The sequence below is a fragment of the Scyliorhinus canicula genome, chromosome 12 (assembly GCF_902713615.1).
Source record: "Scyliorhinus canicula chromosome 12, sScyCan1.1, whole genome shotgun sequence".
NCBI lineage: Eukaryota > Metazoa > Chordata > Chondrichthyes > Carcharhiniformes > Scyliorhinidae > Scyliorhinus > Scyliorhinus canicula.
This window is the reverse complement of record NC_052157.1, coordinates 118,728,256-118,753,967: the sequence shown is the minus strand read 5'-3', so window position 1 is coordinate 118,753,967 and position 25,712 is coordinate 118,728,256. Positions and strand designations below refer to the sequence as shown.

Sequence of the window (25,712 nt, the reverse complement as noted above, 5' to 3'; positions counted from 1 at the left end):
GATAACAGCACCTCTGCCATTCCCGCCGACACGGTACTCCACCAGCCCCGTGGTGGTGGCGGCCCTGAGAGCATCGGTTTGGTCTCCAATTGTAATAATCACCGGTTTTCCCCAGGAAGGATGGACAGGGGTTCCGGAGATGGCAGAGGGCAGGGATTGAGAGGATGGGGGATATGTTTATAGACGGGAGCGTTCCTAGCTTGAGGGAGCTGGAGGAGAAATTTGGATTGGCGGGGGAAACAAATTAAGGTACCTGCAGGTGCGGGACTTCCTACGCAGGCAGGTCTCAACCTTCCCGCTCCTACCACCAAGGGGGATACAGGACAGGGTAGTTTACAGAGGGTGGGAGAAGGGAGGGTCTCTGACATTTACGAGGAACTTATGGGGTCAGAGGAGACGCAGACTGGGGAGCTGAAGCGCAAGTGAAAAGAGGAGTTGGGAGGAGACGCAGACTGGGGAGCTGAAGTGCAAGTGGGAAGAGGAGTTGGGAGGAGAGATAGAGGATGGTCTAGGGCGGACGCGTTGAGTAGAGTCAACGCGTCCGCAACATATGCCAGGCTCAGCCTGATACAATTCAAGGTCGTTCACCGGGCTCACATGACAGTGGCCCAGATGAGCAAATTCTTTGGGGTAGAGGATAGGTGTGCAAAGTGTGCGGGAGGGCCAGCGAACCATGTCCACATGTTCTGGACATGTCTTAAGCTTAGGAGATTCTGGCAGGGGTTTGCAGTTGTCATGTCCACGGTGTTAAAAACAAGGGTGGCACCGAGTACAGAGGTGGCGATTTTTAGGGTGTCGGAAGATCCGGGATTCCAGGAGAAAGAGGCAGACGTTCTGGCCTTTGCTTCCCTGGTAGCCCGGAGACGGATATTATTAGCATGGAGGGACTCAAAGCCCCCGAAGTCGGAGACCTGGCTATCTGACATGGATATTATCGACCTGTGTGTTTCAAAGCCCCCTTTAGTGTGCGGTCAATTTAAAGAACGAACAGCAGACTTTTGCGGGTTTAAATAAAAATAGTTATTGATTCTCACAGTTGACTCAAAAGTTTAAACGCTTTGCGAATTACTCATACATAAGGGAGGCACAGTTAAAGAAAATGGTACACATTTAAATTGTAAACTGAAAGATCAGTTCATAGTTCACATGTTGAGTTCATAGCAGATCAGCAGCTATCCAATAAGGAAAGTGGTCTTTTTCCACTGAGTTGTAGTACAGATGGGATTAAATAGCTGAAGTCAGATATTTGGATTGTTACAGGATTCCCTTGAAGAGATTAATGTTCAGCAGGTCACAAAGCTAGGCACTTGTGGCTTTCATATCAAGAGGTCACATTTCTTTATAGGCGGACTTGGGAGTTTTGGAATCAGGCTGGGTGGTTCATTTAAGGGGCAGGATTCTTAGGACCGCCAGCCGCATTTTCCGGTGCGGCGCGCTCCCGGCCGGCAGCGGGATTCTCCGTTCCTGCAGCCTGCCAATGTGGTTCCCCATTTTGGCCACTCCCATCATCAGGCAACCCACAGGCGTGGCTGCACTGCCGGTGGACGGGAGGATCCCGTCGATGGAGAATTCCACTTGAGAAATTTGGCCTCCAGGCCGTCGAAGATAGAGATAACATTGTCATTTTCAGCAGATGGCTGTCTCTTTCGATGTTTTCTGTGGGCTGCTCAGGTCTTTTGGGTCTTCAGATTAAAAACTAATTTTTTTCCCAAGCCGGTTTTGGTCACATGACCAAAACTGGTATTGTCCACCAGAATGGCTCAGCTGAAAGCCAATGCTGTGCATTGGCGATAATGACCTTTGCACCAGCTTCCTCAGCACTCAGCAGCCCCAGTGGCCACCTCGACTGTTTCTGGCTTGACTCCGGCATTCACGCCATCCCAGAACAAAGTTTCTGCCCTGCAGCTACTTTCTCTTGAGGAAGACAGACAGCTGAGCCAGGAAACTCCCAGGCATCCGCTACCTGCCTCGAGGATGAGAATCCAGCTCATTGCTGGATAGAGGATTCATCTGGCGGGGTTACCTCTGGTGCAGGTTTCCTGCCTTTGAGATGGTTCACGTACTTGTGTACAGTCTGTCCTCTGTCTCTGACAGTCTAGGAGACTGGTCCTGTCTTCTCCACTATGGTCCCCGGTATCCACTGGGCGCCCTCTCCAAAATTCCAGACAGATACTGTGTCTCATGTCTTGAATGCTCTGTTTTGCTTCTGGTGATCATGGTACTTCTGCTGGAAGTGTTGTTTCTTCTCCACCTTCCCAACAAGGTTGGGAAATGTCAAGTTTGAGCGGGTTCGGAGCCCACCAGTAGCTCTGCCGGCACTACCCCAGTTGTAACATGCGACGTGACCCGATAATTAAATAAAAAAACAAGCCAGTTTTGTTTCAACTGTTCCCGTGATTTGTTTTTCATGCCCCTCTGAAAGATTTGCACTGACCGCTCAGCGAGACTGTTCGTAGAATGGTGATGTGGGGCAGTTCGAATGTACTACACCCCATTAGATTGCATAAGCTTCCGAAATTCCTCACTTGTGAAGGGGGTGGCATTATCTGGGTTACCAGCAATGCTGAATGATTGGTCTAGTTTCTCTATGGTGTTTCAGGAAGTGGTGGAAGGCCCCTGGTGCACATCCATCTACTTTGAATAGGCCGTCATCAGCAGCAGAAACGCTGACCCCAGGAAGGGCCTGGCGTAGTCGGCGAAAGCACCCAAAGGTGTCCCAGCCATTCCCTTGGGTGGAGCTTGGCTGATAGTGGGAGCTTCTGGTGCTCTTGGCAAGTTGAACACTGCTGCACCATCCTGTCAATATCGCCATTCAGTCCTAGCTGCCCCTCGTAGCGCGAGGTGAGCATCGACATTTTGGAAACCCTCCGGATGTCCACTGTGCAAGCCCAGCAAAATGGTTTTCCGGCCTCGCCTCACGACTACTCCTGTGAATTCCCACAGGAGAATGCCGTCCTCTACATTGAGCTCCTGCTGCTTGGTCCGCAATTCTTCTGGAGGTGACCCTACTTCCATGATCTAGCGGAGGACTTCTTCTAGATTGTCTAGATGTCCCTTCTCGGAGGCGGCATGTAATCAACGCGTTGTCCAGGTAGATAGACACCCTGGAAAGCCCTTGGAGAATTCTTTCCGTGACCCCCTGGAAAATGGCACATGTAGAAGATAATCCAAATGAGAGCCCTGTGTAAACATACAATCCCCTGTGGGTATTAATGGTGACATATTTTCTGGCCGCCTTGTCCGACTCCAGCTGGAGGTATGCATGGCTCATATTAAAGTTCAAGAAAGAATGGCTCCAAACCTACTTTGAGTAATAATCTTCCACGCGTGGCATGAGGTACCTGTCCAAACGGGTAGCCCTGCTGACCATCATTTTATAGTCGCCGCACAAATGAATGTTCTTGTCCGGCTCCAGCACCCGGACCATTGGTGCCGCCCATTCTGCAAATTGGACTGGGAGAATGGGCGAATAGGGGCTGTTTAGCACAGGGCTAAATCTCTGGCTTTGCAAGCAGACCAAGGCAGGCCAGCAGCACGGTTCAATTCCCGTACCAGCCTCCCCGAACAGGCGCCGGAATGTGACGACTAGGGTTCATTTCACAGTAACTTCATTTGAAGCCTACTCGTGACAGTAAGCGATTTTCATTTCATTTCATTACAATCTCCAAGTTCTCCAGCTGGCCCAGCGTCTCGTCCACTTTTCAAAGCAGGGTGTATGCGGCTGGGCGGGCCCTGAAATACTTCAACACAAATTTTGGCCGCGTTCCCTTTTATCTTCCCTCGACCTTCCTGAAACGGGGGAAGCTTGGGCTCCACGAGCCTCACGGGGAGATTAATCGGGTCAACCCCTTGGCTCTCGTGAGGGTTATCACAGATAGAGTCTGTTTTTTGAAAGCTAGGAATATGATGCCTTTACTGGGCGTGAGATATTTTTCATGTGATTTCTGCAACAAGGACATCCTTCGGCCTGTTGGGCTGTTGTTGTTCTGTGAGCATTTAATTTTGCATTAGGAATATTTGGTTGCAATTAGTTGCCTTTGCAACCAACGTCTTTTTTTCCCTGAATCTGTTTCCATTACGCGAAGCTTTTGAGAGACTGTGTGAAGTAAAGCTCAGCAGTTAAGGGGTTACATTGTTCAGAACAAGTGCCGGTTGCTTCCGCTGCAATACAGATTAAAAGAAGCTGGAGGTTAACAATATTCCTATTCCACCTTTACCACTCAGATATGACCAGCATCCTTGCTGCCTGTGCCCGGCTACTGTTGGGATGCACAATGCCGTCGCTGATTGTGGGTGGGAATATGTCAATGAGATTGTGTAGTACCAGGTTTGGAGAGCTGTGACTCACTGCAGTGCTAGGGAACCAGCAGGCACTGTCTCCTCAGAGTGCCCATTGATTTATTACACAGACTGACTTGGAATATGGCTTGTTACACAGAGATGACTGGAGTTGTCGAGGTATGTGCAGTGTTATGAATTCTCTCCTCCAGCATCAGCACCGGCTGCTTCTATATTACTTCATAAATATGAAGGTATCGGCACTTCCTTTACCAGGTGTAATTAACCCAGGCAATCTTCCTGGTAAATCTTTGGCGTGTATATCCTTATGATTAGCGATTAAATCTCGTCTATGGAGCTCTGACTATTAATAAAATCTAATATATAAAACTGTAGGTATTAATGATGGGTTTTGACTGGGTTCCCAGCTTAGATTTTGCGGTTGCGACTTGGTTAATATAATGTTGGGGCTCGAGCTGTGTTTTTCATACTGTTGTACGCACTGTACATGATAAACAACGGAGCAGAACATCCACACTTCAGGTATTATAGTCATTGGCATGCACCTCATGCCACTTCTTGCATATTGATCAAGCCTGTTACGGAATCTGCTCCACTGACACATCAGCGCGCCCTGATCAGTATTCAGCTTGTGGATTTGAGTAGCTGCTACACCAGTGTTCCCGTTGCTGACTGGCATTACTGCTGGGAAGTTCGCACTTGTGAACTTAGAGTGAGACCAGAATCAACCACTTCCTGTGGTTGAGGAGGCTGCAAACGCCCCTTGTCTAAGGCTCATGCAAAGCGACCACACCCTTGGGTGATGTGTTGAAAGGCAGTTGTTGCTTAAGGAACATACGACTGCAAGTTGATGTCTCTGGGAGAGGTGGGGAGGAAGCTGGAAAGTATTTTTTTTTTTAGAGATTATGCTTCTCTTGAGTCTATGGATGCATTTGAGCTGCGGTGTTGCCTGACACAGCACAGGGGTTCCTTCTCCAGTGTGGGTAAAGTATTTTGATGCACTAGTGGAATGTGAATTTAGAATGGGATTTCTATGAGATCTGGAATGTAGATTTGCAATGTTCTGTCGGTGCTCTTCTGAGCCACAAAGTGACATACAGTGATGGGGAGGGGTGGTGGGTGGGGGGGGGGGGGGGGGGGGGATAGGCCAGATGTGTGAAGCACACAGAGAGGATTTGGGGCATGGAGAATCTAGGCAGTGTGGGAGGAAATCAGAGATGTACATTCAAACGCCTGCCGCTGACTAAATGTTTCCCCACTGGAAGGATGGGCCATGCAACCTCCCCTGCGATTATGAGGTCCACCCACCATTTAGCCCACTCCAGTGGGCTTCATTAAATCCTGGGTGTAATGTTTGTTGCTAAACTAACTGAGGTACTTCTCTAGTGTAACTAGATGCTGGGGTCATTGGAGGATAATTATTGTTCCTGTTGGGAATTTCATGAGATTACCAGTTGTCCTGCACTTCCATTTGCCATCAGCCTTGACTCAGCAGATAACACCCTCGCCTCCTTTAGTCTCAAGGTTCTGTGTTCAAGTCTCACTCTCAAGCTCTGAGCACAAAAACCGAGGCTGACAGTGCAGTGCAGTACTGGAGGAGTGCTGCAGTGTCAGAGGTGCCGTCATTTGTAGGAGACATTAAACTGAGGCCCCATTTACCCTCTCAGGTGGATGTAAAAGATCCCAAGGTATCATTTCAAAGAAGAAGGGATTTGATTGAATTCTTTGAGGAAGTGACAAAGAGGACGATGAGGGTAGCGAAGTGGATGTTGTCCACATAGATTTCAGTAAGGCATTTGGCAAGGTCCCACCTGGCAGATTGGTCAAAAAAGTAAAAGCCCAAGGGATACAGGGTAATGTGGTGAATTGGACCCAAAGTTGGCTTTGTAAATGCTTGACCTTTTACACAGAGAGTGGTGGGTGTCTGGAATTGGTAGTGCCTGAGTTGGTGGTGGAGACAGACATTAAACTCTTTTAAAAAGTACCTGGATCTGCACCTTAAATACCTAAGATGCAGGACTATGTGCAGCAAGGTGGGATTAGAAAGGGCACCTGGGTGTCTGTGGGTCTGCATGGACAAAATGGGCCGAATGGCCCCCTTCTGTGCTATATCTATGGTTCTAAGATCCAGAGAGTTATACCCGCTGGATTAGTCAATATTTCTGCATCAGTGGAAAGAAGGCGATGCATCAGGCCATGTGTATACCGTCGGTGCCTATCCTTCGAGGAGCTGCATATGCTGCCAAGGATTCTGTCTCACCAGGGAGACCATGTACCACCTGTACCAGGTAGAAGCGCACCTGGCACCACAGGGGTATAGAAACAGACACCTGCTCCCTGTAGCAGTCAAGGTGACAGTCGCCCTGAGCTTTTATGCCTCTGGATCTTTCCAGGGCTCATGCGGGGACCTGTGTGGGCTTTCGCAAACATCCGTGCTGTGATGGATGCCATATAGGCCCAGGCATTGTACTACATCAACCAGGCCCACCAGGATGCCCAGGCAGCAGGATTTGCCGCCATAACTGGCATGCCCCAGGTGGTTGATGGCACACATGAACCCTCCAAACACCAGCTCAACAAGGGGTACCTTTCATCAATAGGAAGGTGTTCCACTCCATGAATGGGCAGTTGGTGTGTGACCATCAGCTGCACATCATGCACATTTATGCCTGATACCCAGGCAGTAAACACGACGCATACATCCTGGCGTACCCTGAGGTTCTCGGCACCTTTGAGGTTATACCTCAGGTGAGGGGTTGGCTTTTGGGCAACAAGGGTTACCTGCTGAGGTCATGGCTAATGACCCCTGTCTAGAGGCCCCAGACCGATGCGGAGACCCTTATTATGAAGCCCATGCAGCAATCGGGAGCATAATTCAACAGTGCATCGGCTTACTGAAGATGTGCTTCTGATGCCTGGTCCGCTCCAGGGGATGCTCAAATATAGCCCCTGGAGGGTCTTGAACATTGTGCAGCCCTGTTGCGTCATGCACAACATTGTGCAGCAAAGGAGCAACACATCGGAGGAAGAAAAAGAATGGCAGGCCTCATCTGATGAGGAGGATTAGGAGGGTGTCCAGGAAGAAGCAGGCGTGGAGCTTGGGCTGGCAGAGCAGGTCACCCAATGTATGATCCAGGGCCGCCGCACATAGGACAATCTTATCATCTCCCATTTCACCAACTAGGAGGCCTGGCACTGGCAGCTTCGCCGCCCTGTCCCACCTCTCCAAAGTCCCCCCCCCCCCCCCCCCCCCCGCGCCCGCCACCCCATATACAGAATCCCCCTTCCCCTAAACCCTTCCCTATCCCACAGCCCATCAATTCCGATTTTCTGTCCCTCAGTCCTTCACTCCACATTTCCCATAGCCTGTCACTTCTTCCCACTACCACAGTTCCCCCTTTCCCCTCTGAGGATCCTATCATGACAGGGTGATGGCTTTGAGTTGGCAGGAACAGTGGGTTTGTTCACGGGACAGTGGATGATGGCGACTCACTATGAAGTGAGCTCTGGTGCTCCTTATTGTCTGGCACTCCTGCCTTTAGGACGACATTCCATTGTCCCCCCTGCATGTGTGCTGCCAGATCCTTCTCACAAATCCATATATCTTGGAGGAGGGCTGGGGGGAGTGTCATGTGAGAGTACCTTTAAGAAATGGATGTTGAAGCAATGTACCTTTAGGAAATTGGGCTGATCATATTACTGAAGTGATGTCAGAGGATGGGGGGAGCTGAGCACACTTCTGCTTTTTGAGTTTCAGTTTAAGAACGCAGCTGGGAGTGTCTCTGTGTTTTGCTGTGAGCTGCATGAAGAAACACAGAGCTGGCCTATTGCTTTCTGCAATCCAAAGACTGTAAATATATTGAATGCAACCTAATGTGCTCCTATTTTTGAAGATTTGAAGTCTTTTGGATGTTTAAAGGAACAGTTTGAAGGATTATTTAGTGTTGTAGTCTTTTGGAGTTATCTTTGAAGTAATGGGTGTTAAGATATTCAATGTTTGTTTAAAAAGGTTAACTTGAGCTCATAGAATAAACATTGTTTTGTTTTAAAAACCACTTGTCCATTTCTGCTGTATCACACCAGGGGAGTACGCCGTGTGCTTCCCGCACCACAATCTATTAAAAGTTGTGGGTTGGTTGAACTCCATGAAGCACTTTGGGGATCTGTAAACCTGGACCCATAACAGGAGGAACTCGGGAGATGTTTATGGTTACGGCCCACTCACTGGGGAGGCTGTCAAACAAGGCAGGCTGCCATTGCCCCCCCTGCCCCATGCCCTGCCACTTCTTGTTGGGGGTGACACTATGTGGGACGTTGTTCTGGTACCCTGGGCTAGGACGTGCACAATTCCAGCCACACTTGACCCGGAGTTACCACACAATTAAATTAACCAATAATTCCTCGAAAAATACCCAAAGCCTTTGCCCCTTGGTTGCCCAGTTATTACAGTCACCAGGTTTGTAAATTCAAACACACTTAATTTTTATTTACAGCAAAAACTGCAATGAAATATGCAGCAAATACAACTGGTTAACTATTATCGAATTCCTAATCCCCCGCTTCAATTTGCCCGACCTTCTATACACACACACACACGTAGCAAGACAGACAAACACAGAAGGGAGAAGGGGGTGAAAAATAAGAATGAAAGGGATAAAAGTCTTTGTTTCAGATGATTGTTTCTCGCGCGCCCTTTCCTTCAAACCAGGCTTTCAGGTCGGGTTTTCTGATTTCCAGTCTATAATGGTTTTCACTGTCGCAGAAATACAGCAACATAAAGCCTTCTAGAGAGAGAGACAGACAGGCATGCAGACAGACAGGCAGATAAACAGGCAGGCAGGCAGACAGACAGGCAGACAGGCAGATAGGCAGGCAGACAGACAGGCAGACAGACAGGCAGGCAGATAGACAGGCAGATAAACAGGCAGGCAGACAGGCAGACAGACAGGCAGGCAGACAAACAGGCAGGCAGACAGACAAGCAGGCAGGCAGGCAGAATAGAGCAGGTCTTTCCTCTGAGTGTCCAGGATTCACACACAGCTCCTTGGGTTCGGAAAATCATCCCAGGATCTAATCACCACCTGTTACCGGGCAGAATACGGCCTTTTGGCGAATTCATTGGCCACCAGCGAACTAATCGAACCGAGTCATGCCCCACCTCTCCTGTGCCACAAAGTCGGAGTTTTGATGTCCAAAGCTAGCAGAGTGCTCCCTTTTGTAATTTTTGCATTTATTATTTCCTCTGCTTGACTTAAAGATATATATTCATTCATCATCCATGCATCAAAATGATAATGGCAAAAAATAAAGAAAGGGGAAATAAGGAAATCAACAGGAAGGGCCCTAACAACATGCATGTGTCATGGGCACCCTGCCCCAACATCCACAACCACTCCCCTGCCGCTGGTCCCCCCCCCCCCCCCCCCCCCCCCCCCCCCCCCCCCCCACCACTACCACCCATCCACAGACACACAACATCCATCCCTCACACAGGTCAGACAGAGGTTAAATGCAGGTCGGGACTGGTGGTGCAAAAGTGTTTAATGGTGATTATGTACAATGGTCTGCCCCAAACCCTTGCTATCATCTATCTACTACTACTGTGACAGCCTAAGTGTCATCTATCTTCCTTATCTCTGTGGCCTACCGTGCCTTCTAGGTGTTTCTGCTGACAGCACATCAGAACTGGAGACGACCTGCTGCATGTCCCGCCCTCTTCCCTGTGATGCCATTGACGTTCATCCTCTGGAGGTCCTGGATGTGTCCAGCCGTTTCCAGGTGACAAAGTGTCAGCCTGTTCTGCCCCCTGCCCATCAGTATCAGGTGGGAGGGATTTGGAAGGGATGAGGTGTTCCAGCACCTCCCCTGCAGGCGGCGCCAGCATGGACCTCACCACCTCCACCTCTCTCGGGGTTCTCGATGGCCCTGGGCTGCTCCATGCAACGCAGGTGAGATGGAGTAACCTCTGGAGGTGCCACCATCAACTGACGCTGCCCGCCCTCATCTGAGCCTCAGCCATGACGCAGCAAGACTGGGACATGTCCCTCACCGCCTCAGTCGTGTCCCTCACTGCCTCAGTCCTGTCCCTCACCACCTCAGTCCTGTCCCTCAGTCCTGTCCCTCAGTCCTGTCCCTCATCTCCTCAGTCGTGTCCCTCTCCGCCTCAGTCCTGTCCCTCATCACCTCAGTCATGTCCCTCACCGCCTCAGTCCTGTCCCTCACTGCCTCTGTTGTGTTTCTCACCGCCTCAGTCCTGTCCCTCACCACCTCAGTCCTGTCCCTCACCACCTCAGTCCTGTCCCTCACTGCCTCTGTTGTGTTCCTCACCGCCTCTGTCCTGTCCCTCACCACCTCAGTCATGTCCCTCACCGCCTCAGTCGTGTCCCTCACCGCCTCAGTCATGTCCCTCACCGCCTCTGTCCTGTCCCTCACCACCTCTGTCCATCTGTGACTGGGGTCTCTTGTCCCTGGCTTCAACCATGGACAGCACAGTGTGCCCATAGCCTTGGGTGCCCTGACACATAACTTTGACGTCTTGTCCAGGCCTTCCAACGTGGAAGCCGCCCTTTTGGTGTTGGCCTGAGTACCACGCCTTGTCGGCAACATATCCTGTGCTTGAAGGTGACTGGACTCCTCCAGCTGTACCTGCAGGTGCTGGAAGGTTGTTGACACGCCCTTTGTTAAATCCTGGCTCTGTGTCTGCATCCGTACCAGTGATGGGATCATACTTTCCGGAAGCGCAATACCTGTCTGGACTACAGCTGTTCCCTGGGATCAGGTAGTTCTCTGGCCATTCACTCCCTGGGGCATCCCTGCCTCCACATGATGTGTTGTAGCATGTTTGTGGTTCTCACCTGAGGGTGACCCAGGAGCCTGATTGCTAACATTATCCACCAAGGTGATAGTTTCTGCGATGGTGGATGGTGCAGGTGATAGCAGTGGTGAAGCATCAATGTCTTCCCCAGAGTGGTGCTCCTGGGTGTGCTGGGGATATGGCTGTGGACAGCGACCCTGGACACCCCAGCCTCACCTGATGGTGGTCCTGCAAGACAAAAGACATGAGGTGAGACCTTGGGAAAGACTGGTCTGTGGGAAAGGGGTGACTCACTTGCTGTAGGGACATCAGCATTGCATTGGGCTCTCACTCTTTTGGTGCATCTCCATTGCCATTGCAAGATAGATAGGTTCTTGATTAATACGGGGATCAGGGGTTATGGGGAGAAGGCAGGAGAACAGAGATGAGAAAATATCAGCCTTGATTGAATGGTGGAGCAAACTCGATGGGCCGAGTGGCCTAATTCTGCTCCTATGTCTTATGGTCTTATGCCCTCTCCTCGATCTCCCCCATGAGTTGCAGTGCCCATTCCTCAGAGGAGGTCTGGTCAGGGATGTCTTCTGGCGCTCTCCATTATGAGCCACCTTCTCCTCAGGGAAACAGAAAGGACATAGTGAGGCATAGCGAGACACAGAGACGCGCGTTCAATGGCGTTCTGTATCTGGTGGCATGTGTGTGGAAGGCTCTTGGCCAAAGAGGACGATACATGTGTAGGGGTTTGGTATAAGCCGGATGAAGGCAGGTGTGGTGTTATTGGTCTCCAGGTTATCGGGGTTGATGTGAGAAGTGATGCCAGTGGCACAGAGGTGATGAATCACCCGAGCTGACCTAAGGAGGTCGTTCCTCTTCTTGCGGCATTGTGTGTCGGTCCTCCTGGAGAGGTTGATAGCATGGACACTTTGGGACATTCCGTGGTCAGGAAAAGCACTAAAATGTAGGTCTTGCTTTTTTTCTTTTCATACTTCAACAACATCTCTCAAATTCAGAAAAATGTAGAAAATAACTGTCTTCCTTTCTCTTTATTTTGGTATTTTTACGATTCAACACTGCAGTGCATCAGAATTGAACAAGTTTGTGGCAAGGGGAGGTGGTGGCCCAGTGGTATTGTCGCTGGGCTAGTAATCCAGAGGCCCAGGATAGGCTCTGGTGGGGGACCAACGTTCGAATCCCACCACGGCAGATGGTGGAATTCAATAGAACATCTGGAATTAAAAGTTTAATGATTAATGAAGTTCATGGTTAATGAAGTTTAATTGATGATTGTCATAACAAGCCATCTGGTCCACTAATATTACTCCAGACCCACATCAATGTGGTTGACTCAGTTGTATTCAACCGATAAGCACAAAGGAACAAAACCGAACAGAACACCCGGCATCGAACCAGGCACTGTAAACAGCAGTGGCAAACCCGGCAAGCCCCCCCCCCCCCCCCCCCCCCAAAAAAAATCAGTACTCCTCCATGTTGAACACTTCAATGTCCATCACCAAGAGTGGCTCGGTACAGACAGAGCTGGCCAGGTCCTAAAGGACATAGATGCTGGTCTGGGACTGCAGCAGGTGGTGAGGGAACCAACAAGAGAGAAAAACTTACTTGACCTCGTCCTCACTGACTTGCCTGTCATAGATGCATCTGTTCATGGCAGTATCAATTGGAGTGACAACTACACAGTGCTTATGGAGACAAAGTTTCCTCTTCACATTGAGAATGTCCTACATTGTCTTGTGTGGCACCACCACTATGCTAAACTTCAAACAGATCTAGCAACTCAAGGCTGGGCATCCATGAGGTGCTGTGGGCCATCAGCAACAGCAGAATTGTACTCAACTACAATGTGTGAGCTTATGGACTGGCATATCCCCCATTCCACCATTACCAAAGCCAAGGGATCAGCCCTGGTTCAATGCAGAGTATAGGATACTGTGCCAGGAGCAATACCAGGCATACCGAAAAATGAGGTGCCAACCTGGTGAAGCTCCAACACCGGATTACTTGTGTGCCAAACGGAATAAGCAGCGAGTGATAGATGAAGATACTCAATTCCAGAATGAATGAATCAAGTCTGCAGTCCTGCCGCATCCAGCCATGAATGGTGGTGGACAAACAAACAAATCACAGGCGAAGGCTCCACAAATATCCCCATCCTCAATGATGGGGAAGCCCAGCACATCAGTATAAAAGACAAGACTGGAGCACTTGCAACAGTCTACAGCCAGAAGTGCTGAGTAGATGATCCATCTCGGCCTCCTCCAGATGTCCTCAGCATCACAGATGCCAGTCTTCAACCAATATGATTCACTCCATGTGATATCAGGAAACGGCTGAAGGGATCGGATATTGCAAAGACTATGGGCCCTGACAATAGTAGTGAAAATGTGTGCTCCAGAGCTTGCTGCACCCGAGCCAAATACTGGCATCTACCCAGCAATGTTGAAAATTGCCCAGATATGTCCTGTACATAGGAAATAGGCAAAATCCAACCCAACCAATAACAGCCCCATCAGTCTGCACTTGATTATCAGTAAAATTATGGAAAGGTCAACAGTGCTATCAATTAGCACTTACTCAGCAAAATCCTGCTGCTCACGGACACTCAGTTTGGGTTCCACCAGTGTCACGCAGCTCCTGACCTCATCACAGTCTTGGTTCAAACATGAACAAATGAGCTGAATGCCAGACTTAGAGTGACTGTCTTTGACATCAAGGCAGCATTTGACCAAGTGTAGCATCATGGAGCTTGGGCAAAACTAGGGTCAATCGAAATCGGGGAATATTCTCCACTGGTTGGAGTCATACCTGCACAAAAGAAAATGGTCATGGTGGTTGGAGGTTAATCATCTTAGCTCCAGGACATCCCTGAATGAGTTTCTCAGGATAGCGTCCTAGGCCCAACCATTTTCAGCTGCTTCATCAATGACCTTCCTTCCATCATAAAGTCAGAAATGGGGATGTTCCCAGATGACTGAACAATGTTCAGTACCATTTGTGACTCCTCAGATACTGAAGCAGTTCATGTGAAATGCGGCAAGACCTGGACAATATCCATGCTTTGGCTGACAAGTGACAAGTAACTTTCGCTCCCCACAAGTGCCAGGCAAAGACCATGTCCAACAATGGGGGACCTAACCATCATCCCTTGACATTCAATGGCATTGCCATCGCTGAATCCACTATCAACATCCTGGGGGTTACCATTGACCAGAAAATGAACTGGATTAGCCGTATAAATACTGTGGCTACCAAATCAGGTCAAAGACAATGAATCCTGCGGCAAGTAACTCGCCTCCAGACCCCCAAAGCCTGTCCACCATTTACAAGGCACAAGTCAGGTGTGTAATGGAATACTCTCCACTTGCCTGGATGAGTGCAACTCATCACTCAAGAAACTCGACACCATCCAGGACAAAGCAGCCCCAACTTGATTGCTTCCCCTTCCACAAACATTCAATTCTCCATCACCGACAAACAGGGTCAGCAGTGTGCACCAGGTGTAATATGCATTGCAGGAACTCACCAAGGGTCCTTAGGCGGCACCTTTCAAACCCTAGAACACTACCATCTAGAAGAACAAGAGTAGCAGACACCTGGGAACCCCAACGGCAGGGGATTCCCCTCCAAGTCACTCACAATCCTGACTTGGAAATAAATCGCCGTTCCTTCACTGTCGCTGGTCAGAATCCTGGACTTCCCTCCCTAACAACACTGTAGGTTTACCTACACCTGAGGGACTGCAGCAGTTCAAGAAGGCAGCTCACCACTACTTTCTGAAGGGCAACTAGAGATGGGCAATAAATTATGTCCTCGCCAACGACGCCCAAATCATGTAAAATTATTTTTTTTTAAATCTGAGCTTTGAATGGACAGGATCAAAGCCTTTACATAAACTGAAAAGATTCCCTTGTTGCTCAGGGGGTAGTCTGTAGAATTGTGTGTTATCTAGCCGCTAGCTAAACCTGTCCTTTTAAGGTCATTGATCATATAATCCCTGTGGAGAAATAGTATAGTAAAAAAATCCAGTCAATTTAGCTGCTTGTGGATTTCTGGCTGTGGATCAAAAGGACCCATCATAAAATATATTTTTAACCAAAATATGGCACTAAGTCAGTGATGCCTGAAGTAGGATATTTGGGGCAGAAGTCACATATTGCATTTACTGGTATTGCTCATGTTGCCATGTAATGGTGCTGGTGGATTAGCTTCTTGAACTGTTGGAAATGGTAAAGAACTCCAGGACACTGAAATAGAAACAATGGAAGTCCAAGTCAGGATGCTGTGTCATGAATGTGCAGGTGTTCCTGTGCAGTTGCTACTCTTGACCTGAGCGTTGACAAGACAGAGTTGAGAGCTGCTGTCAAAGTAAGTTATCATGCATTCTGTTGTTAAAACATATCAATGTCACAATCGGAAGAACACTGGGTTAAGAGTCCCTCCAAACGCATGCCAAGAAACTAGACGAATGCGTCATCCCCCCACTTTTTAACTCCTCAATTACGGGACTATCCATGGTTTAGCAGTCAACCGAGGGCCAGGAGTTCACTAAACTGGTTGAAAATACCCAGTTCAGATTGATTTCAGAAAGCTTACAAACCCTCAATTAGAATACCCAGAAGCTCAGAGTGAATGAGAAAACCACTGCGGAAAAAGTGGGTGTCGCTAAGGACCAGAACCAAATATTGGTATGAGTTGTTTACTGGATACCAAACTGCAGCAGTAATATCAGGCACTGTCTAATTCAGGAAATTTGAGCTGCATGTAAAATGGGTAATGCAGTAACAATGGATGACTTTAATTTACATATAGACTGGGTGAACAGCATTAATGTTATGGAGGATGACATCCTGGAGTGTGTACGAGGTGGGTTTCTGAAGTAGTACGTTGGGGAACCTACAAAGGATTGCGTAAATTCCACTAATTGTATATTGTGGAAAGAATGAATCTCTATTCCTTCCACAGTTGGGAACAGCTATTCTGAATTATCAACTTAAAACGTTTATTCTATTGCAGCATAATTTCAACATTAACAGAACAAGCTATTTTAGATTTAGTATTATCTAATGAGAAAGGGCTAATTAATAATAATAATCTTTATTGTCACAAGTAGGCTTACATTAACCTTGCAATGAAGTTACTGTGAAAATCACCTAGTCACTACATTCCAGCGCCTATTAGGGTACAGAGAGGGAGAATTCAAAATGTCCAATTCACCTAACAGCACATCTTTCGGGACTTATGGGAGGAAACCAGAGCACCCGGAGGAAACCCACTCAGACACAGGGAGAACGTGCAGACTCTGCACCGACAGTGAGCCAAGCCAGGAATCGAACCTGGGACCCAGGGGCTGTGAAGCCATAGTGCTAACCACTTTGCTATCATGCTGCTCTGCTGTAAAGGAGCCATTAGGAAAAAGTGACCGTAATATGATAGAGTTTTACATTAAATTTTAAAGTGAGATCATTCGTTCTAAAATGCGGGTCCTAAATCTGAACAGAAGAAATTATGATGGTATGAGGGGCAATTTGATTCTGTTGGAGTGGGAAAACACAAAAAATGTTTGATGGTAGCCAAGCAATGGCCTGTATTTGAAAACGTATTACATAGTCTACAACAGAGGGGGAAACTGTTCCCTCTCCTAAAAGGAGCAAGATCAAGAGGGCACAGATTTAAAGTGATTTGCAAAAGAAGCAAATTTGATCTAAGAAAAAGCTTTTTCACAAAATGAGTGTTTCCATTCTGGAATGCACTGCCTGGAAGTGTGATGGCAGTTCTGGAAAAACTGGAAGGCAGTTTCAATCAAGGCATTCAAGAGGGCATTAGACCATTACTATGTGCAGGGGTATGGCGAAAAGGCAGGGGAATGGCCCAAAGTCATTTTGCTCATTTGGAAAGCCAGTGCAGACACCATGGGTCAAATGGCCGCCTTTCGGACACGAAAAGATAACAGGGAAAGTGAATCAACCATGGCTAACAAAAAAATTAGAGATTGCATTAGATCAAAGGAAGTGGCTTATACAATTGTCAGAAAAAATAGTACGACCAACGATTGAGAGCAATTTAGAAGCCAGCAAAGGAAGACCAAGAAACTGATTAAAAAAAGGAAAAGAGATGTGAATGCAAGCTAACGAGTAATATAACATAAGGCTTCTTTAGGTATGTAAAAAGGAACAGAATAGCAAGGACAAATGTGGGTCAATTACAAGCGGAGAGAGGAGGATTTACAATGGAGAATAGGGAAATGGCAGAGAAACTAAACAATTACTTTGTGGCTGTCTTCATGAAGGAAGATATAGAAAATATCCCAGAAATACTAGAGAACCAAGGGACTAGAGAAAATGAGGAGCTGGAAGAAATTGGTATTAATAAAGAGGTAATACTTGAAAAATTAATTGGATTGAAGATTGATAAATCCCCTTGGCCAGATTAGTTACATCACAGTGTTGAAGGAGGAGACTATAGAGATAGTGGATACATTGGTGTTTATCTTTCAAAATGCTATAGATTCTTGAAAGGTTCCTGTAGATGGAAATTAGCAAACATAACTCGATTATTTAAGAAGGGAGAGAGAGAGAAAATGGAGAACTACAAATTTGTTTGTTTGACGTCTGGTAGGGAAAATGCTATTCTCTGTTATAAAGGATGTGATAACTGAACACGAAGAAAATAACTATGTGATTGGGCAGAGTCAACATGAATTTATGAAAGAGGAATCATGTCTGACATACCTGTTGGAGTTTTTTTGATGATGTTACTTCAAGAACAAATAAAGGAGAACCAGTAGATGTAGTGTATTTGGATTTCCAGAAGACTTTAAATAAGGTCCCACAGAGGAGGTTATTGAACAGAATTAGATCACATTGCATTGGAGGGTGGGGTAATATACCAGTGTGGAGTGAGATCTTGTTAACAGTCAGAAATCAGAGAGTAGAACTAAGTGGGTCATTCTCAGGATTGATGGTTGTTACTAGTGGGGTTCCCCAAGGATCAGTACTTGGGCCAATGCTGTTACAATCGACGTAGATGATTTGGATGCGGGGACAAAATATAATATTTCAACATTCGCTGACGACACAAAGTTAGGTCAGAATGTGAGTTGAGAGGAGGATACAATGAGGTTTCAGGATGATTTAGACAGGCTAAGGGAATGGGCAAGAACATGGGGGATGGAATATAATATGAATAAGTGTGAAGCTATCTGCTTTGGTAGATATATCAGGAGGTCAGAATAATTATTGAATGTTGAAATATTGGGAAGTGTTGATACTCAAAGGAATCTGGGTGTTCTTGTTCAGGAGTCACTCAAAACTAGCAAGCAGGTGCAGTAAGCAATTAGGAAGGAAAGTGGTATGTTGGCCCTCATCAAAAGGGAATTTGAATACAGGAGTAAAGATGTCTTGTTGCATTTGTTTAGAGCCTTGGTCAGACCACATTGGTATTCTGTACAGTTTTGATCTTATCTAATGAAGGAAATGTTTACTATAGGGGGAGAGCAATGCGGGTTCACCAGACTAATCTCTGCAGTGTTGGGATTGTCTTATGAGGAGAGATTGAGAAAACTGGGGCTGTTTTCTCTAGAGACGGTCTCATTGAAACCATCGGAATTCTTACAGAGTATGACAGGGTAGATGTAGATAACATGTTTCCGCTGGCTAGTGAGCCTTGAACCAAGCGACACAGTCTCAGAATAAGTGGCAATTTAAAATTGAGATGAGGAGGAATTTCTTCAGTCAGAAGGTTGTGAAGCGTTGGAATTCTCTACCCCAGGGAGCTGAGGAAACTCAATCACTGAGCATGTTCCGATATTAATGACATCAAGGATATGGAGATAGTGGGGAAATATGGTGTATGAGGTAGGTAATCAGTCATGATCTGTTTGAATGGCATTTGGCCAGGAGTGCTGAATGGCCTATGCTAGTTCCTAACTTCTTTCCGAACAGCAATTTGGGTGTACCTACTCCACATGGACTCCAATGGTTCTAGAAGGTGGCTCATCACCATCTTTTCAAGGGCAGTTAGAGGTGGACAATAAATACTGGCCTGCTGTGATGCCCATATCCCATTAAAAGAATGAGAAGTAAAGTTCTGAGCTCCACATTGACTGAGTTGGCTAAGTTTATGGAACATGGCCAATTTGTTGCCTGATCGTCCACTACTATCCTTGTCTGGATGTAACAGTGTGATCAACGTAAATTTTTAAAATATATTGTACTTTATATTCATGGCAATAATGTTATTAAAAGGCTGGGTTTGCTGTAGCAATATTATTACAGAAGCTAGTTTAAGGCATCAAGACAGTGCATCTGCTAAAGCTGTAATTGAGGAGACATTCCAACCACTGACTTGTGCACAGATAAAGAGCTAATGGGATATTGTTATGACGGCTGGAGATTCCCTGGAGAGTCGATAATTTATGAGGGGTTGTATATATCCTAGCTAGGCAGGTCATGTGACATCTTAGTGGGATACAGGCAATGTAATTAGTGAAAGGAGCCAAGTCTGTCTGTCGTGTTACAGTTTTGCCATAGCATTTGAGTCTGACAAGACGAAAGGATTTTAAGCTGAACAACAGTTTTGCCAAATGCTGCTGGGTTGTGCAGAGGTGTACTGGTTCTGCTCCTGAAAGGATCTCTCTCTCTCCAAAGGTGTCTACATAGTGAAGCAAGCAATCTGTTTGTGAACTTTTTTTATAAGTGGCATTTGAACGGTATCAGGATGCTTAATTGGAATTAGTAGCAGGTGTAGATAGTGAACTTTAAGTTTCTCCTTGTGTTTAAGAACTGTGGGCGGATTCTCCCATACGGGACGGAGTGGCGTGAACCACTCCGGCGTCGGCCCGCCCCAAAGGTGCGGAATCCTCCGCACCTTCAGGGGCTAGACGGGCGCCGGATGGTTTGCGCCCTACCGGCTGGCGTGGAAGGCCTTTGGTGCCACGCCAGCCGGGGCCGAAGGGACTCTGCCGACCAGCACGAGTCCGCGCATGCGCGGGAACATCAGCGGCTGCTAACGTCATCCTCGCGCATGCGCAGTGGGGGGTTCACCTTTGCACTGGCCATTGCGAAGGCCTACAAGGCCGGCGCGTAGGAAAAGAGTGCCCCCACGGCACAGGCCCACCCGCGGATGGGCCCCGATCACGGACCAGGCCACCATGGGGGCACCCCCGGGGCCATATCGCCCCGTGCCCTCCCCCCCCCCCCCAGGACCCCGGAGCCCGCCCATGCCGCCAGGTCCCGCCAGTAAGGGACCTAGTCTAATCTACGCCGGCGGGACTGGCAAAAAACGGGCGGGACTTCGGCTCATCGCGGGCCGGAGAATTCGGGCAGCCCCGGAGCCCATTATGTCGCGCCGGTCCCCGCCATTCTCCGAGGTGGGTGCCGAAATTCAGACCGGGCCAATTTTTGGGGGGGGCCGGAGAATTTGGAGGACGGCGGGGGCGGAATTCACGCCGACCCCCGACGATTCTCCGACCCAGCGGGGGGTCGGAGAATCCCGCCCTGTTTAACTGATAGTTGTAATGCTACTTTCATTGATGTTAATGTGGTTAATTCTGTGTTTAAATTAAAGTTTGTTTTAACATAAAAGATACCTATTGGTCATAGTTATCACTGCTGGGGTGCAGTATCCTTTCCTCACAGTTTTACAAATTTAAAATAAATTGTTTGGGGTTCTTGTTCAGTATTCTAACAAATGTTGGGATCTGGTCCACTATCCTAAAAACAATGCTCCTGAGCTTTTCTCTGATTCTGTATGGGATCAATTAGATCATGCATGCAGAACAGATCCTTGTGCTATATCTTCATTATTGGTGTATTGTTCTAAGTTGTATATGGTGTTGTCCCTTGCCTGCTCTTTTAATCTCCACATTGATTCAGAGTTGTCTGCCTTTGTTGATAATGGAATGAGGAATATTTTAGACCTTGAAGTTAGAGATTGTGGTGGAATACAATGTATACTGACAGCCCGCAGATCCCCATGGATTCCCAGTTTTGGGCCGTTAGATTGGTGCTTAATCAAACCATATGATGGAGAATCTCTTCACTAAATTCTCTTAACAGGAACTGTGGGATGGCCACGTCAATCAGTGCTATCATAGCTAGATATGTCTGTAACAGGCTCATAGAAATAGAATCATAGAATTTACAGTGCAGAAGGAGGCCATTTGGCCCATCAAGTCTGCACCGGCCCTTGGAAAGAGCACCCCATTTAAGCCCACACTTCCAACCTATCCCAGTAACCTCACCTAACCTTTTTGGACACGAAGGGCAATTTATCACGGCCAATCCACCTAACCTGCACATCTTTGGACTGTGGGAGGAAACTGGAGCACCCGGAGGAAACCCACACAGACATGGGGAGAAAGTGCAAACTCCACACAGACAGTGACCCAAGTTGGGATTTGAACCTGGGATCCTGGAGCTGTGAAGCAACTGTGCTAACCACTGTGCTACCGTGCTGCCCTGAGTCACGTTTACTCCTTTGTCTTGGTTCCCTCCACACCTAAGCCAAGGTCAGTCTGGCAGTTATGTCTTTCGGCATTTGATCAGTTCAGTAAGTGATGGTACTACAAAGCTACATGTCGAGATTAATGTCCCCCACCTAAAGAATGATCTCTATCCTTGCCTTCTTCAATGCTTCCTTCAAGCAGCATTCAAAACAGAGTGCCGAGCAATTGCAAGAATAATCAGGGGTTGGTTTCAATAGACTTGATTGGCCCATTAAATATCTTAGAGTAATGTAAGTGCCGTGTTGTGCATTTGATGACATAGATTCCTGTATCCATAATGGTAATGGAAAATGCTTCTGTAAACCATCACTCAATGCAGTATGGCCACTGCTGGAACACTTTCTAGTGTTTTCTGATTTTCTGTTAATCATAGAATCATAGAATCCCTACAGTGCAGAAGGAGGCCATTCGTCCCATTGAGTCTGCACTGACCCTCCGAAAGAGTACCCTATCTGGACCCACTCCCCCACTCTATCCCCGTAACTCCACCTAATCTTCACATCCTTGGACATTAAGGGGTGATTTGGCATGACCAATCCACCTAATCTGCACATGTTTGGAATGTGGCAGGAAACAGGAGCACCAGGAAACCCATGTATACCCACGGGGAGACAGTGCAAACTCCACATAGACAGTCACCCAAGGCTGGACTTGAACCCAGGTCACTGGCGCTGTGAGGCAGCAGTGCTAACCATTGTGCCACCGTGCCGCCCCAATCTTTTTTCCCCCCTCTCAGTAATTGGAATTTGCTACAATGAGGAACTTGCTCTCTACAGGAGTAGTCATTGGGAGGATCATTGTGTTTTAAAGACATATGTTAACAAGGGGCCTGCTGAGTCCCATGTTAACTTCACCATGGTGAAAGGTTAGACTTGGACATTTCTGAGGAGGCAGCTCTCATTACTTTACTACGTGGACGATGACATCACAATGGACTTAATTCACTGGAATTCCCCAATGACTGCTGCAAAAAGGCATGAGATGGCATCTCATCATTGCCTAACACAGGGCGCGATTCTCCACTCCCCATGCCGGGTGGGAGAATTGCGGGAGGGCCGGGCGACTCATTTCACGCCCCCCTGGCGCCCCCCCGCGATTCTCCCACCCCCCGCTCGAAAGAATTGGCGCTCGCCGTTTTTCAAGGCGACCGGCGATTCTCCAACCCGGATGGGCCGAGTGGTCTGCCGTTCACGACTGTTTCACGACGGCGGCAACCACACCTGGTCGCTGCCGTCGTGAACATGGGCGCCAAAGACCTGTTTGAAGCTTGAGAGGGGAGTGAGCACCACGGCCGTGCTCGGGAGGGGACTGGCCCGCGATCGGTGCCCACCGATCGTCGGGCCGGCATCTCAAAGCGACGCACTCTTTCCCCTCCGCCGCCCCACAAGATCAAGCCGCCACGTCTTTCAGGGCAGCGGAGGGGAAGACGGCCACCGTGCATGCGCGGGTTTGAGTCGTCAGCCGTCATGACGTCAGCCGCGCATGCACGGGTTGGAGCCGGCCAACCTGCGCATGCGCGGCTGACGTCACATAGGCGCCGCTGTCGTGTCATTCTCGGCGCGCCGCCTTGACGCAAGCGTCAAGGCCCGGCGGCCGAGAATAACGGAGCGCCGCTCCTAGCCCTCCGGGTGGGGGTGAATACGGTGAGAGGAGTGGCCTCCGAGGCCGTTGTGAAACTCAGCCGAGTTCACGACCGCCTTCCCGATTTTTCCCGGGGGCGGAGAATTCCGCCCACAGTCCATCTTACTCATTCTCAAAAATAGAACAATCCTTCTATTCAATTACCTGTCTAGAACATAATATGATACCAGCCCTCGTAACCCATATGTGGAGCATGGCAATGGCAATAATCATCACCAGATGAAATAAGTCAGCACCAAATGAGTGCAGATATTCCTGCACAACTGAATAACACAGCACAGAATCTTCCCTAGATTCTGGAAGAGCCCCAGCAAATTGTAATGCAGTCATTCGAGAAAGGGGGAGAGAGAAAACAGGGAACTAAAGGCCAGTTAGCCTGACATCAATCTTCAGGAATGTGCTAGAATCTATTATTAAGGAAGTCTCATCAATGCTTTAACTGTGCTACTTTTTTTTGATGTGCAAGTCAACTTTGCTTTCCAAAAGAGAAACCTTGTTTGATAAATGTATTTGTTTTTTGAGGATGTAACAGTTTTGATAAATACAGGGAAGCCAGTAGATGTAGTATACTTGGATTTCCAAAAACGATTCAACGAGATATCACATAAAAGTTTAATACACAAGATAAGAATCATAGAAGTTACAGTGCAGAAGGAGGCCATTCGGCCCATCGAGTCTACACCGGCTCTTGGAAAGAGCACCCTATCCAACCCCACACCTCCACCCTCTTCCCATAACCCAGTAACCCCACCCAACACGAAGGGCAATTTTGGACACTAAGGGCAATTTAGCATGGCCAATCGACCTAACTTGCACATCTTTGGACTGTGGGAGGAAACCGGAGCACCCGGAGGAAACCCACGCACACATGGGGAGAACGTGCAAAGTCCGCAGACAGTGACCTAATCCGGGAATCGAACCTGGGACCCTGGAGCTGTGAAGCAATTGTGCTAACCACTAAGCTACTGTGCTGCCCAAATAAGGGCCCATGGAGTTCGGGGTTGATATATTAACGTGGATAAAGGATAGGTTCATGGACAGGAATCAGAGAGTAAAGGTAAATGGGGCATTTTCAGATTGGCTGGCAGTGAATATTGGACTGCCGCAAGGATCAGTGTTGGGGCCTCAGTTATTTACAATCTATTTTAATTACCTAGTCGAAGAGACAGAGTAATTTTTCTGTCAAGACAAAGCTAGGTGGGAATGCAAGACGTGAGAGGGACCCAAAAAGAAGCTGCAAAGAGATATAGGCAGGTTAAGTGAATGAGCAACAAGGTGGCGGATGAAGAGTGATGTAGGTTATTTACTTTGTTATGATGCCCTGGGCAAGTGCACAGTCAATTCCATTCCCACTCCTTCCAGAGTCAAAACACATCTGAATTAAGTAATAATTCTTCTAAAAATACCCAAAGTCTTTGGCCCTTGGCTGCCCAATACTTATAGTCACCGGGTTTGTAAGTTGAAAACACAATTACTGTTCATGGCAAGAATAATGATGAAATATGCAGCACATACACTTGGATGTGCTTGTACAACGAATGCATAAATTTAGCATGCAGGTACCACAAGTAATTAGGAAGGTTAATGGTATTTTGGCCTTTATTGCAATTGATTGGAGTATAAGAATGAAGAAGTCTTGCTACAATTGTACAGGGCTTTCATCAGGACAATGGATCAAAACCTCAAATTACGTACAGACATATTGAACTTTTAAATAAGTTTCTCAAAAATGGACATCCAAGCTCAAGGTGACCGAGAGTATAATTCAGTGACTCTGAAAATTCCTGCATAGTTTAAACTCAACCCTGAGAGAGAGACACAATGTAAAGCCACACCATTTTTTCTGACAGGGACATATAGAAGCAATAGCCACCAAACTGTCATCTTCTGTGGAGATATCAGAAGCCGATTATCATCTCAGCAGGAATCAAATAGAACACAGAACAGTACAGCACAGAACAGGCCCTTCGGCCCTCGATGTTGTGCCGAGCAATGATCATCCTACTCAAACCCACGTATCCACCCTATACCCGTAACCCAACAACCCCCCCTTAACCTTACATTTTTAGGACACTACGGGCAATTTAACATGGCCAATCCACCTAACCCGCACATCTTTGGACTGTGGGAGGAAATCGGAGCACCCGGAGGAAACCCACGCACACACGGGGAGGACGTGCAGACTCCGCACAGACAGTGACCCAGCCGGGAATCGAACCTGGGACCCTGGAGCTGTGAAGCATTTATGCTAACCACCATGCTACCGTGCTGCCCTGTAAGCTATGTCCCAGACCTGTTTTTAGCTTTTCCCCTACTAGGAATACACAGGTGACTGGGGTAAGAGGAGAGATGCAAACCCGGTTAGTCTGGACTGGTGCTGGAGTACCAGAGTGTGTGACACAGAAAAAAGGATAGACAGCAGAGCCACACCTGCTAACCTGG

The 25,712-nt window shown here is 47.8% G+C and overlaps 1 protein-coding gene across 11 annotated transcripts in view; it reads left to right on the top strand.

Moving 5' to 3' along the window:
• Window positions 1–25,712, top strand: part of LOC119974723 (septin-5-like) — a 239,204-nt gene that overhangs the window by 80,122 nt on the left and 133,370 nt on the right. The window contains exon 1 of one of the 11 annotated variants that reach the window (XM_038813884.1): window positions 4,408–4,458. The exons of the other annotated variants lie outside the window; for them this stretch is intronic. Coding sequence (XP_038669812.1) covers window positions 4,423–4,458 — 36 coding nt within the window. The 5' untranslated portion in view covers window positions 4,408–4,422. Of the gene's footprint in view, window positions 1–4,407; window positions 4,459–25,712 lie in introns of those variants that run through there. 11 annotated transcript variants of the gene reach the window in all.